The sequence below is a fragment of the Lontra canadensis genome, unplaced genomic scaffold (assembly GCF_010015895.1).
Source record: "Lontra canadensis isolate GAN:19392208 unplaced genomic scaffold, GSC_riverotter_1.0 scaffold10, whole genome shotgun sequence".
Lineage (NCBI taxonomy): Eukaryota > Metazoa > Chordata > Mammalia > Carnivora > Mustelidae > Lontra > Lontra canadensis.
Window position 1 is genome coordinate 27,325,975 of NW_022631004.1, and position 14,698 is coordinate 27,340,672.

At 37.0% G+C, this 14,698-nt stretch overlaps 1 protein-coding gene across 4 annotated transcripts in view; it reads right to left on the minus strand.

The window, feature by feature from the left end:
- PPP3CC (protein phosphatase 3 catalytic subunit gamma) overlaps positions 1 to 14,698 on the minus strand; it is a 97,151-nt gene that overhangs the window by 47,785 nt on the left and 34,668 nt on the right. For all 4 annotated transcript variants that reach the window (XM_032855848.1, XM_032855846.1, XM_032855849.1 and 1 more), the window contains exons 2-3: positions 8,689 to 8,886; positions 8,233 to 8,357 (exon numbers count right to left, since the gene is read on the minus strand). In XM_032855848.1, the coding sequence (XP_032711739.1) occupies positions 8,233 to 8,357; positions 8,689 to 8,886 (323 nt within the window). The remainder of the gene's footprint in view (positions 1 to 8,232; positions 8,358 to 8,688; positions 8,887 to 14,698) is intronic.

The following is a 14,698-nucleotide window of genomic DNA, read 5'->3' on the forward strand; positions in this document are numbered from 1 at the left end:
AAAACTAAATATTCATTTAACTGTTAACCTACCCTGAAGATACACCTCCAACAATAAGAAAATACATATGCACAAAGTTGCAGTATTCCTTATAATACAGCAAAATTTTGAAAACAACCTAAATGACCATACATAGGGCAGAAGGCTGAGCAAATTATGACACACTCACACAAGAAAGTACCATGAAGCTACGGAAAAAAAAAACAAAAAACAAAACAAAACAAAACAAACAAAAAAACCAGACAGAAAGATCTCTCTATAAACTGATTTGGAACAATTTCCAAAATACACTGTGAAGTGAAAAAAGCAAAGTGCAAAAAGTATGCTACCGTTTCTGTAATAAAGAAGAAATATAAGAAATATACATGTATTGGGGTGCCTGGGTGGCTTAGTCATTAAGCATCTGCCTTCGGCCTAGGTCATAATCCCAGGATCCTGGGATCGAGCCCCACATTGGGCTCCCTGCTCAGCGGGAAGCCTGCTTCTCCCTCTCCCACTCCCTCTGCTTGTGTTCCCTCTCTCTGTGTCTCTCTCTATCAAATAAATACATAAAATCTTAAAAAAAAAAAACAAACTTTTTTTTTTTTTAAGAAATACACATGTATTTACTCATTTGTGCAGAAGAAATACAGGAAGGGTAAATCAGAAACTGAAGTTATCTATAGTGGGCACAGAGGAAAGGAGTGGAAGAAAGGGGGCACTGGGAAGAGTTTAAGAGCACTGAGGAGGGAACAAGGCTTCTCAAAGGATAACACTTTGGATAGCTTTGACTTCTAGAACAACAGTAATGTTTTACACATGTCCCCCCCCAAAATAAATAATTAAACCATGAGCATGTGAAAGAAAACCCCAAACAGAATACAAACAGTAATAAACCTAACTGTATTATAAATAGATAAAGCAACAAAGAAGGGTATGGGAAAAAAAAGAACTAACCAAAGTAACTTTGAAAAAACAGCATTTTGTCTGCATACTGCAAGGCTAAAGACATAGAGAAATACACACCAACACTGTAGCTCTAGTTAGTAAATCTATTTTCACAGCATGAATTGGCTTTATATACTTATTTTATGGGTATACTAGGATTGAACAGACAAGTGAATATATTGTAGGTAATGGAATAGGAAAGGAAGAAGACTAGACTGAATCTTGTGATGTTGGACTGGAATCAAAATTTACTTTTTAGGGTATATACAGATAGATATAGAAACAAATAAAAATGTGGGTATATGTGCAGGTTAGTCTGTTTATATCTATTTCCCAGCTCCTCCTGAGAGGGCCTAGGACCTCAAAATCACTATGTGTATTGATTTTGGGACTACAAATAAATTTTAGCAAGAAGGCATATATGCAAACACAGAACCTGCAAATAATGATCAATCATATATACTCATCATGAAATATACATTATCTCAAACAAAGTCTCCAAACACAAGCAACAACTGACAGGATTATGGTAAGAATCAGATAATCAATAACTGGAGTTGGCAATTTTGATACTCAAAAGCAACTCCTAGTTCAAGCAGAAAAAAATAATGAAAGTTACAAGGAACAATTCAATGCAAACAATTTTTCAATTGCAATTTCAAACAATTGCAATGCAAAAAGAATGCATTATTTTCAAGTATATACAAGACAGCCACAAAGGGGCACCTGGCTGGCTCACTTGGTAGAACATGGCAACTCTTGATCTTGGGGCTGTGTGTTCAAGCCCCATATTGAGTGTAGAGTACTTAAAAAAAAAATGGCCACATAAATCTACTAGGTACCTCATCACAAAGGGAGTCTCAAAAAAATTCCAAAGTATGAGTATTATTCAGGTTATGTTCTCTAATTAAATTACATGAATTAGAATCAGTAACAAAATATAACACTAATAAAAAATCCTGCATGACTGGAAACAAAAAAATATTACTTCATTATCCTAGAGTTAAAGAGAATTCTTAAAATATCAAATACTAAATAGGGGCGCCTGGGTGGCTGAGTGGGTTAAGCCTTTGCCTTCGGCTCAGGTCATGATCTCAGAGTCCTGGGATCGAGCCCCACATCAGGCTCTCTGCTCAGCAGGGAGCCTGCTTCCTCCTCTCTCTCTGCCTGCTTCTCTGCCTACTTGTAATCTCTGTCTATCAAATAAATAAATAAAATCTTAAAAAAAATATATATATATATGTATATATAAATACTAAATGATAATAGGGGTGCCTGGGCGGCTCAGTGGGTTAAAGCCTCTGCCTTCAGCTCAGGTCATGATCCCAGGGTCCTGGGATAGAGCCCTTCATCGGGCTCTCTGCTTCCTCCTCCTCTCTCTCTCTGCCTGCCTCTCCCCCAACTTGAGATTTCTGTCTGCCAAATAAATAAAATCTTTAAAAAATAATAATAAATGATAATAAAAACCATACATATCAAAATCTGTGGGACCCAGATAGAGCAGCACTTAAAAGGCAATATACACTGACAAGTACATTTATTTTTTTAAAAACAGATATGGAAATATGTTTGCAAATGTCTAATCTGTATCTTAAAGGTCAAACAAGAAACTCCTAACAGTGATTGTAAGACTGGAATGGCTAACATATGAGGAGATGCTCAATTTCATCAGTAATTGGAGAAATACTAATTGAAACAATAACATACTATTTTAGACTCATCATTTATACTCAAAAATAAGAAAATAAGATAAAACCAAATTCTGGAGAGAAGGCTGTAAGGAAATATGAACTCTTAGGTGTTACAGGCAGGCACATAGATCAGTACAGCTATTCTGAAGAGGAATCTGTGATTGTCAGTTCAAGAATGAAAGTATATACCCTTTTCCCTGACAATTCCACTCTTGTTGATAAAACACAGAGAAACTACAACATGGGAACATCAGTGGATTTATATAAGAATATCCATCACAGCAATGTCAACTGTAGAAAGAAACTGCAGGCGACATAGGTGTCCACCATAGAGAATAAATGACTATACTGTCAGAGATGTAAACTATGGAACACTATGCAGCAGGCAGAAAGCAATGACCCAGAGAACTTGGATGAATCTAAAAACATCACGGTAAGTGAAAAACATCCAAATTAACAGAAACAAAGCTACAGCGGTGGTTCTCAGTGTGCTCACATTCATCTCAAGTGTGGTACATTGGCATCACATGGCAACTTTTTAGAAGTAGAGATTTTCAGACCCTATCCCAGATCTCGTGAATCAGAAATTCCAGGTGGGGCCCAGTAACCTGTTTTGGAGCAACTGCTCCAGGAAATTATGATGCATGCTAATGTGTGGGGACCGCTGAATAAGCACCATAATACTAATGTAAAATTAAAATACTTTATCCACCAAAACGTTATATATTTAAAAATTAATGTAATGTATTCTATGTATTCTCTGGTATATACTAACCATAACAGAAACATATATAATGGCAAGAGGGAGAAAAAAAATAGAGTTCACAGATAAGAAAAAAAGTAAAACAGCAGAGAGGGACTAGTAATAAATGTGTCATGACCTGAAGAGCTTGATTAATTCAACTGCGATTTTCCCACCTCCCAAAAAAGAAAGACTTTAAAATTCTAAATCCAGGTACTTCTCAATAAACCTAATGTAAGTAACTGACATCTCTTGCCCATGCTTACTGGATTCAATTCCTAACTGGCCTCCCTCCCTGTACCCACTCTTAGGCTTCCATTCAGTTTACCACTAAACAACCAGAATAACTGTTTTGTTTTGTTTGTTTGTTTCAGAGAGAGAGGGGAGGGGGAGAGGCAGAGGGAGAGTGAGAATCTTAAGCAGGATCCATGCCCAAGAGGAGCCTGACATGGGGCTCAGCTAACTCTCTCACAACCCTGAGATCATGACCTGAGCCGAATTCAAGAGTCAGATGCTTAACCAACAGAGCCACCCAGGTGCCCTCAGAGAAACTGTTTTAAAACATAAATACAAATATATCATTCCCTAGCTCCAATCTCCAGTGGCTTCCTACCACATTCAGAATCAAACCCAAACTCCTTACTATGGTTTGCGAAGCCTGACATCATCTAACCCCTGCCTATCTCTCTGATACATTGCCTACAACTTCCCCTTACTCATTATTCCATCTAGCCGAACTGGCTTTGTTACTATTCGTGGACTGCATTAGGCTAGCTCCAACCTCAGTACCTTTACACTTCATAGGTCCTCTGCAGGAATGTACTCACCCCTCCCCCGACCCCCACCCCCAAAGGCATGGCTCATTCCCTCAGGTCTTTAAAGTTTCTCAAATAGGCCTTCCCTAATCTCCATCTAAATTAGCTATCCTTGATGCTCTTTTAGCCCCTTACCCTGACTTTTCACAGGCATAAACAAATACAGGACGCTGTCCCTTCAACAGAAAACCCAGTACAGGACTTGGCTTTGCTTATTCATCTCCATCCCCAGAATTTAACAGTGTTTCTCAACAGAAGCACTACTGACAATTTGAAAAGCATGGTTCTTTGTTGTTTAGGAGTTTCCTGCATATTGGATGATGTGTGTTTCCCTGGAACCCAGCTCATTAAATACCAGTAGAACCTCTCAAGTATTGTGACAAACTATTCATTCGTATGTCTGTACATAATTATGTGTACATCTGCAGTATTTCTCAAAAATGGAACTGTTGGATCAAAATATATGTACATTTTGAGACAGACACTGCAAAACAAACATGAAACTTAAATACGTAGACACATACAAATATACTTAGATGACTTTTTTCTTTTTTTTGGTTGACTTTTGTTTTTGACATATCAACCTACACAGAATATTCCAAAGAAAAAGTACATTAAATTCTAAATGAAATAAATCAGGCTGAGAAAAACAAAGACCATATGATTTCATTTCTGTGTGGAATCCAACACAAAGCAATGGAATAAACAAACAAACATACAAAAAGCAGAATCATACCTATAAATACAAAGAACATACTGACGGCTGCCAGAGGGGAACACACAGATGGTTGTGGGGGGCTCCCAAAATGGGTGAAAGGAAGTAGGAGGTATACGCTTCTAGTTATTGAATAAGTCATAGAAACAAGAGATACAGCATAGGGAACAGTCAAGATTATGGTAAAGATTATGGCAGCTACACTTGTGGTGAGCATAGACTTATAAACTTGTTGAATCACTACGTTGTACACTTGAAACTAATACAACATTGTGTGTTAACTACACTCAAAAAAAGGACATTAAATTCATATATAAACTTAAAAAGCACATTCTCTTTTTCTCTATTTCCCAGCGAAGAACATGAAATATCTTTTTATTTAACAAGGTCTTTGTTTCTGACTCCTGAAAAGACCAAGTCACCTTTTTGAAGTAATGAGATATATAAAAGCAAAATTCATATCCATATTTCAGTGTAATTTGGTTGATGCACTTCTTGGCCTCTAATCTGAAGTTTTATTTCCTTATATATGCAATTGCACAATTACCTTGTATAATTCAATTATAGGCTCATGATTTTTTTAAAAATATTTTATTTATTTGAGAAAGCAAGCATGAACAGCGTGGAGGATCAGAGGAAGAGAGAGAAGCAGACTCCCCGCTGAGCAGGGAGCCCAATGTGGGGGGGTTGATCCCAGGACCCTGGGATCATGACCCGAGCTGAAGGCAGCCGGTTAACCAATTTAGCCACCCAGGCCCCCCTACAGGCTCATGATTATCAGATTTGTTCAGACACTCAAAAATCACTTCTTTATTTCAGTGTGAACAGAATTTGTACTCCACTTCAACAATCCTTTCTGTATGGCAACAATTATTCATTAGCTGTCAACATGTCAACAATTGATCATCAAATAACATTTACATCACCTAGACATCTAAGAACATTTTCTCTTTGGTAATGCCTGTACATTTAGTATAACATATCCTATGCTATATTATTGACTATATTTTCTGTGATATACATTTCATCCCTGTGACTTATTTATCTTACAACTGGAACTCTGTATCTCTTAATCCCCTCTACCTATTTTACCCAACTCCCTACATCCCACCACTCTGACAACCACCAGTTTGTTCTCTGTGTTTATAAGTCTGCTTCTGTTTTGTTTGTTCATTTGTTTTGTAGATTCCACATATAAGTGAAATCATATACTATCTGTCCTTGTCTTGTTTCATTTAGCATAATATCCTCTAGGTCCATCCATGTTGTTGCAAATGGGCACATTTCATTCTCTCTTATGTTGGAGTAATATTCTATTATATCTGGTATATATATATACAGACCACATTTTCTTTATCCATTCATCTACTGATGGACACTTAGGTTACTTGGAATAGAGAAACATTTCAATGATACAGTCTGCAGGTATCATCTCCACCCATCCCAGATACATACTTAAGAGACCTTGGAAATTTACTGAGCAGCAGGGAAACAATTATTTTCTTAGCTTCTACAACTAATTTGTGTCCTCATAGATGACACTAAATTAATCTGAGGCTCTGGCAGGTAACACTGAACTCTTCTGATTCATGAATTTAGACTACTCATCTAACAGAAGAGGACAATCTATTTCTCCTGTATATTTTTCTGGCAGCTTTAGAATAACTGCTGCTTCTTTGAATGAGTACTAGGTAAGATAGCTGATTTGGATCTAGGAGTGATGCTGCACATACAGTAAGTCTTTAGCCACTAGAAACTAAGTACAGTGAGACTATCACACTATGAGGGAGAAGCAGAACTAAAGACTACAAGAACAGCAAGCAGACTCAATTTCTCATCTCAAACTTATTCTGGACACATTATAAATTTAGTTACCTGCACTATTCAAAAGTTACTTCTCTTTTATTTGCGAAGCACATATAGCTGAATCAATGGACATTAAACATGAATGTGCTTTGGTTCCACTGTACTCAAGTCTTTGCATTAGGTTCTAAAATAGTTTTATCTTTTATACACAATAGCTTGAATTCTTTTTTATTTTATTTTATTTTATTTATTTATTTGACAGAGAGATAGAGATCACAAGTAGGCAGAGAGGCAGGCAGAGAGAGAGGGGGAAGCAGGCTCCCCACTGAGCAGGGAGCCCGATGCGGGGCTCGATCCCAGGACCCTGAGTTCACGACCGGAGCCGAAGGCAGAGGCTTAACCCACTGAGCCACCCAGGCGCCCCGAATTTTTTTTCTTAAAAAAAAAAAAATTTCATTTATTTATTTGAGAGAGAGAAAGAGAAAGAGCAGGGGGAGGAGCAAAGGGAGAGGGAAAGAGAGAATTCCAAGCAGGGCTCCAGAGTGCAGCCCGACATGAGGTTCGACCTCACAATGCTGAGATCATGATCTGGGTTGAAATCAACAATCGAATGCTTAACAAACGGAGCCACCCAGGTGCCCCTACTTTATTTTAATTCTAATTATTTTTCCTCATCATTCAATTTTCCAAATATATTTAAGTAAATTGTAAGTTTCCATTAACTTCATTAACTTTAATCATTTTTTCCTTTAATGAACAATGATTAACTGCTTACTATGTGCAACAATATAAAAAATTATTCCTATGATAAGCTAAGTGCCTGCTTATTTAGCATCGGGCGTTAATCTAAAAGTAAAGGGTGTTAATCTAAAAGTAAGTCGTAGGGGCGCCTGGGTGGCTCAATGGGTTAAAGCCTCTGCCCTCGGCTCTGGTCGTGATCCCAGGGTCCTGGGATTGAGCCCCACGTCCGGCTCTCTGCTTGGCAGGGAGCCTGCTTCCTCCTTTCTCTGTGCCTGCCTCTCTGCCTACTTGTGATCTCTGTCTGTCAAATAAATAAATAAAATCTTCAAAAAAAAAAAATTTGTTCTAGAGATTGCCATGACATTTAGTATCCTTTTTTAAATAAATAAATAAATAAAAGCAAATCACAGCTCAGCAACTTATGGTTTTATAATTAAGATCGGCTAATTCAAACCCTGTTTAGGGTGAATAGCCATTTATGTCATTTATACACAGCCTATACACTATCTTCAAGAGGAAAGGTTGGTAAGCATTTAACTTATTTGCAAAGCTGGGTTAATACAGCTTTCTATATGTCTACAGCTTTCTATATGTCTACTACATACAGAAGCTACAAGAAGGAATAGATCTTTCTTCTATAAATGAATACATTTCTTTAACACTTTAATACTGGAAGTATTGAAGTTTACAAATTCTGCCAGTGCTCTCATTTTAATTTCTTCTACTAAAGAAAGGAAAGCAAATTTCTAAAAAAAGACAATATGATCGTTCCAACGTATCCAGTTTAATTTTTACCTCTATACTGAAATAGCCTCTGTCCACATAATCACCCAGAAAGAGATAGCGTGTGTTACTAGGTGATCCTCCAACTTCAAACAACTTCATCAGGTCAAAGAATTGTCCATGAATGTCACCACACACTAGGGAAAAAAGGACACAAAGTGAGATGAAAAATTATGTCTTATAAGAGAAATGGCAATACACCAATAAGATCACAGTTTAGCTTTTAAATCACATAAGCTTTTGACTGGAATGTTCTATAATTGTGGTCAATCTATCAATACTGAATAGTCCTACTGAAAATACTAGGTATTTTAAATTTTATTTCTTTGATGAATAACAAACATACTGAATAATCCTAAGACTATCTCATAATTCCTAGAAATATTATCACATACCTTAGTTGGTTATTTGTAATCATTTTTCAAATTAGCTCAAATCTAAGTGCCACCATGCAATTACTTCACATACCTGTGATTGGAGCCTCTACTTCTATCATGGTCTTCTCTTGTCTCAGGATGGCAGCCCCATCATTGATTATCTTTAAGGCTACTTCCTCTTCCAGTCGCCCTTCCTTCACTAAATGGTTTTTCAAAATATCAATTTTAGGTTTCCCATTCTCAAATACTTCCTTCAAAGTAAGCCGTTGGGTTGGAGGAAAGGGAACAGCTAGGAGGAGAGAAAAAGTAATTTAAAATACTTAAATGTACAGAGAACCATGACCCCATTTCTTTATGCAACAAATTAAACCTAATACATCACTATGATCTCACATCCACAACACCAGAACTATATGGGGAAAGAAATCTGAGATACTATCATACTATAGATGATAGATTCTAATTTTTAAAAAGGCCACAGTTAAAGTCAAAGTTATTTAGGAGATGAATGTGTATCTGTGTATGTATGAATTATGTTTTTACGTATAAACATGAAAGACTTGAAGATGATTCAGAAAATAAACTAAAAGACCAGGGACTAGATGATATGAGTATCTTTTCTCTATGGAAAATGTGTTAAAAATGAAACTGTGGTTAAAATGAGGGGAAAGAAATCACAGCACTGAATGGCATTTATTTTTCCATAGAACTGACATAATGGAACCATGTTTTAGAAGTCTGACTTCAGCTCCTGATCAGGGGAATCATAGTTGTATACTTTATTATTAAAAGGTAGTTGACTAAAATATTACTGATAACAAGCACACTGCTAACTAAATAGAGCTGTTCCTGAGAATTACTTGCTACGGTAAGACGGTATAAAGTTGAAGAGAACAGATAAAGAAGGTCTAGTTGTGTTTTCTAATCTGTAAATGCTAAAAACTAACTTCAGTTTATTCTTGATATAAAGTCCATGTAATATCATGGTGAACTACCAACTTTAACAAAAAACTTTTTTGACGTTTTTAAAATTGGCCATCATCTCATTGTATGATGGAAGTCTACTTAAGATTATAATGTAGTCTACTTTAGATTATCTATGATCTAACATCTACAAGCCTATATAAATTATGCATTTAAAAGATGAGCTCATTTTAATTTGTAATTTATGCCTGGTGGTTCTACTTCTAGCTTTATGGTGAGCGGCTCCTGGCTAGCTTAGAGGAGCAAGCAACTCTTGATCTTGGGGTCATGAGTTCAAGCACCATGTTGAGATTATTTAAATAAATAAATAAACTTTAAAGGTGGGGGGGGCACCAAAATGAACAAGACAGTAAACAACATGTGTTGGAAAGGCTGTGGAGAAAGGGCAACCCTCTTACACTGTTGATGGGAATGCAAGTTGGTGCAGCCACTTTGGAAAACAGCCTGGAGAATCCTTAAGAAATTAAAAATAGAGCTACCCTATGACCCTGCAATTGCACTACTGGGTATTTACCTCAAAGATACAGATGGAGTGAAATGAAGGGCCATCTGTACCCCAATGCTCATAGCAGCAATGGCAACAGTTGCCAAAATGTGGAAAAAGCCAAGACATCCTTCAACAGATGAATGGATAAAGAAGACATGGTCCATATATACAATGGAGTACTATGCCTCCGTCAGAAAGGATGAATACCAACTTCTGTATCAACATGGATGGGACTGGAGGAGATTATGCTGAGTGAAATAAGTCAAGCAGAGAGAGTCAATTATCATATGGTTTCACTTACTTACGGAGCACAGGAATAATACAAAGGACATTAGAAGAAGGAAAGGAAAAGTGAATTGGGGGAAATCGGAGAGGAAGACAAACCATGAGAGACTGTGGACTCAGAAACAAACTGAGGGTTTTGGGCGGGGGGTTCGATGAGCCTGGTGGTGGGTATTATGGAGGGCACATATTGCATGGAGCACTGGGTGTGGTGCATAAACAATGAATCTTGGAACATTGAAAAAAAAAATTAAATTTTAAAAAATACAACCTAAAGAAAAGGGGGGCAGCACCTGGGTAGCTCAGCTGGTTAAGTGTCCAACTCTTGATTTCGGCTCAGGTCATGATCTCCGGGTTCTGAGATCTAGCCCCATGTTGGGCTCTGAGCTGGATGTGGAGCCTGCTTAGGATTCTTTCCCTCCCTCTCTCTCTCCCCACAGCCTGCACACACATGGTGTGTGCCGTCACTCTTACTCTCTCTCTCAAAAAAAAAAAAAAAAAAAAAAAAGAGAGAGAGAGAATCAAGCTGAAATCTATAGGCACTATAAAAATTTTAGACTTAAAAATCATATGGTAAATTCACCATGCTCTTAGCTACAACTTGACTCATTTGGATTATTCAAAGCTTACTGAAAAAATTATAGTACCGGGGCACCTGGGTGGCTCAGTTGGTTAAGCAACTGCCTTCAGCTTACATCATGATCCTAGAGTCCCGGGATCAAGGCACACTATGAGCTCCCTGCTCAGCAGGGATCCTGATTCTCCATCTTTTCCCATCTCTTCCCAGCTCAGTGCTCTCTTTCTCTCTCTCTCTCAAATAAATAAATAAAATATTTTTTTAAAAAGTGGAAAAAACTAAGAATATAAGTCTTAGAAAAGTTCTCTTTAAAGAAATTTACACGAGGTTCAATCAAGAGCCTATGTATGTGACTTCAGAGAACACCAAGTCCTCTGAAATCTTGATCCAGAAAAATAAATGGAAGGTTCCACATTTAATCATTCCCCTTTTCATACTTAATTTACCTCTTTTTGATTTTCAAGCTCTTACTCTCAATTTCTGGCTAACCAATCTGCCCTTCTCCATTTTGAAATGAACCCCACAGAGAGCCTGGTTGTTTTTATCCCCACTATGTAAATAAAAGAAATTGGCCAACAAACTAAAAACAAAATGAAACGATATAAAATCAAATATATTAGAGTTGACAAAAAAGGTATTATAATAGAGGTAGTTCCAGAGACAAGAAATCCACAGATATTGTTTGACTTCTAACAGCAATATTATTACTACTAATGAAAATAAATTCATTTCAATACTTAGTTGTAATCAGGTAACAGTTTACAAAATAGGAAAATCATTTTTTCTATATATCATAAAAGTTATGTAAGGAGAGGTGACAACAACCTAAAGAACTCTTGAGAAAGAAATTTAGAAAGGTATCTTTTCTTTCAAATTCTTCCATTGCTATTTACTTAAAACAAGTAAACAAGTCACTTAGTTAAATGAAAACAAAAGCAAGGCTGAAGTGGATCAAGGGGATTATGCCCAGCTAAAAGAAATGGGACACAGCTGAGCCAGGAACACTAAGAGGAATTAAGATGGGCTTGAGACAGCATGCTTAACAGAAAGTTCCCGAAGAGTCCTAAATTTTTAGCTAAGTACAAATAAAATCAATTTCCTTCAAATCAGAAGAAAAGGATCTTCAACCTTAAAGGAGTGGGTCCTCTCCTCAAGTTACTCCTAGCTATGTTTAGAAGCCCTGAATTCCATCTTCCTTATTAGAAAGTTGTATATACACTATAGTTGACATTGATTCATACAAAAGTGGGAACAGCCACCATCCTGAGAGGACTAAAGGAAATCTAGCTAAGTTTGGTCATGGAAGGAAATAGCAAGAGCTTTCCAATTAAACTTTAAACCTATATTTTTTAAAAAATATGCCCCAAGTACAGTGACCATATGTCCGAGCATGCCTATTTGGATATTCTCAAAATTATTTATCTTGTCCTAATGTGATTTAATAGCATCCTCTTTTACTCTCCAGTATCCTGATTTAAACCACCTATCCAGAAACAATATTCTCCAGAATCAGCTGGGGTGTTTGTTTAGAATGTAGATTCTTGGGCCTCAGCCTGGTAGAATCAAAACTTTTGGAGACTCGGCACAGTCATCTGCTTTGTTAACAGGTGTCCCAGGCAACAGTTGTGCACACTAAAATTGGTTAGAGTGCACCAGGAAAATGGTTTAAGGGAATTCTAAGTAAAGACACAACTAATCTCGGGGCATCTGAGTGGCTCAGTTGGTTAAGCATCTGCCTTCAGCTCAGGTCATGATCTTAGGGTCTCAGGATCAAGCCCCACATTGGGCTCCTTGCTCAGCAGGGAGTGTACATCTCTCTCTCCCTCTGCCTGCCACTACTTCCGCTTGTGATCCCCCTCTTTCTCTATCAAATAAATAAATAAAATCTTAAAAATTAAAAAAAAGATCCAACTAATCTCAAATAATCAGCACCTTCATTCCCAGTCATCACAAAGTAATAGTTTACAGGTCTTTATGTCCTTTTCCCAGTCTCTACTGTGACCACATGGAAACAGGAGTTTGGAATTTCTGAATGAAAAAGAGGATCTAGAGTAGTGCTTTGCAAACTACTTGTGGGAACTGCCCCACTCCAACCTCTAACCTGTCAAAACCTGTACTTTGTAAAATGCAGTAGAAATAAATCACTAGAAAAATGATCACATGCTTAGATGCTGTGCCAATGTCAAACTGCTATTTAAGTTCTTAAATGCTCAATTTCTGTACTTATTGAAGCTAATAACTGGTTATAAACTGACACGGATCCATGGACCACACTTTGCGTGTAACACTGGTTTAGATAAACATGGAGTCAGGGGAACAAGAATAGGACTAGAATTAAAATCTGAATACTATGTATGTACACATCTTCAAGCCAAAGTTTATTTTATTTCATCTAATGTACACATAAGAGGATTTTCAGCTGACTTCACTATTCACTTCACAGTGAATAATCTTTTCTAAGAACCCAAGTCTGCATCACATTCATTTCCAACTGTTTTTAATGGCACACTGGATTTTACTAACAAGAAATACAACAAAACACCATATGCAGGCAAATGAACAAGCTGAAGTTTCAGCTTCTAACATCATATACCTACTTTAAACTATGAAGTATATGAATTCTAACACAGAGTTTCAGTTCCTGCATCCTTTCAAATTATAAACCAACTACTCAACACCAAGCACTGAAGTTTCTCTTCTTTGTTTCTGAGGCTGTGTGCCACCTCTTTAAACACTCCACTTATGGTCATACTTCTAAAACAATGTCTTAGCACAATTTTTCAAATTCCAAAGAAAATGTATTTAAGTTATTCCAGACATTTTATTTGTTCAAAAAATTAAATTAGGCATTTTTAAATGAAAGAATCAAATGTCAACAGTGTCAGCACTCAATATACTGCTTTATTGGTTATATATTATATCATAATTTGGGAGGGGGGAGTGATCCCTTCATTTTTAATATAGGTCTATTATTTTATAAACTACAAACCCTACCAATGAAGAAGAGTTAACAGAGGGATTGAAGGGTCTCAAAACACTAGCATAGAGTTAAAAAAAAAACAAAAAACAAAAAAAAAACCTATGAACCAAAAGGTGACTTATCCAGAAATGTGATAATTCAGTGAATATAAAATTACGGTACTGGGGCGCCTGAGTGGCTCAGTGGATTAAGGCCTCTGCCTTCAGCTCGGGTCATGATCCCAGGGTCCTGGGATCGAGACCCACGTCGGGCTCTCTGCTCAGCGGGGAGCCTGCTTCCTCCTCTCTCTCTGCCTGCCTCTGCCTACTGTGATCTCTGTCAAATAAATAAATAAAATAAAATAAAATAAAATAAAAAAAATTACGGTACTTGGGTGCCTGGGTGGCTCAGCGGGTTAAAGCCTCTGCCTTCGGCTCGGTCATGATCTCAGGGTCCTGGGATTGAGCCCCTCATCAGGCTGTCTGCTTAGCAGGGAACCTGCTTCCCCCTCTCTCTCTGCCTGCCTCTCTGTCTGCTCATGATCTAGGTCAAATAAATAAATAAAATCTTAAAAAATAATAAAATAGAATAAAATTACGGTAGTTTTTTCCCCTGAAGAGTAGAAGAGGTCTTGTAATTCAAGGATGACTGGTATTTTAAAAAGCCACTTGAAGTGTATCCACATAAAAAATAAACATTCACAATAAATAATGGGGGAAAACGATTTGGCATAAATAATAAAACTAAAGAATTGTGAAAATGGTTTTATTTCATAATTAACATAATTTGCAGCATAATCAAATATAACCAAG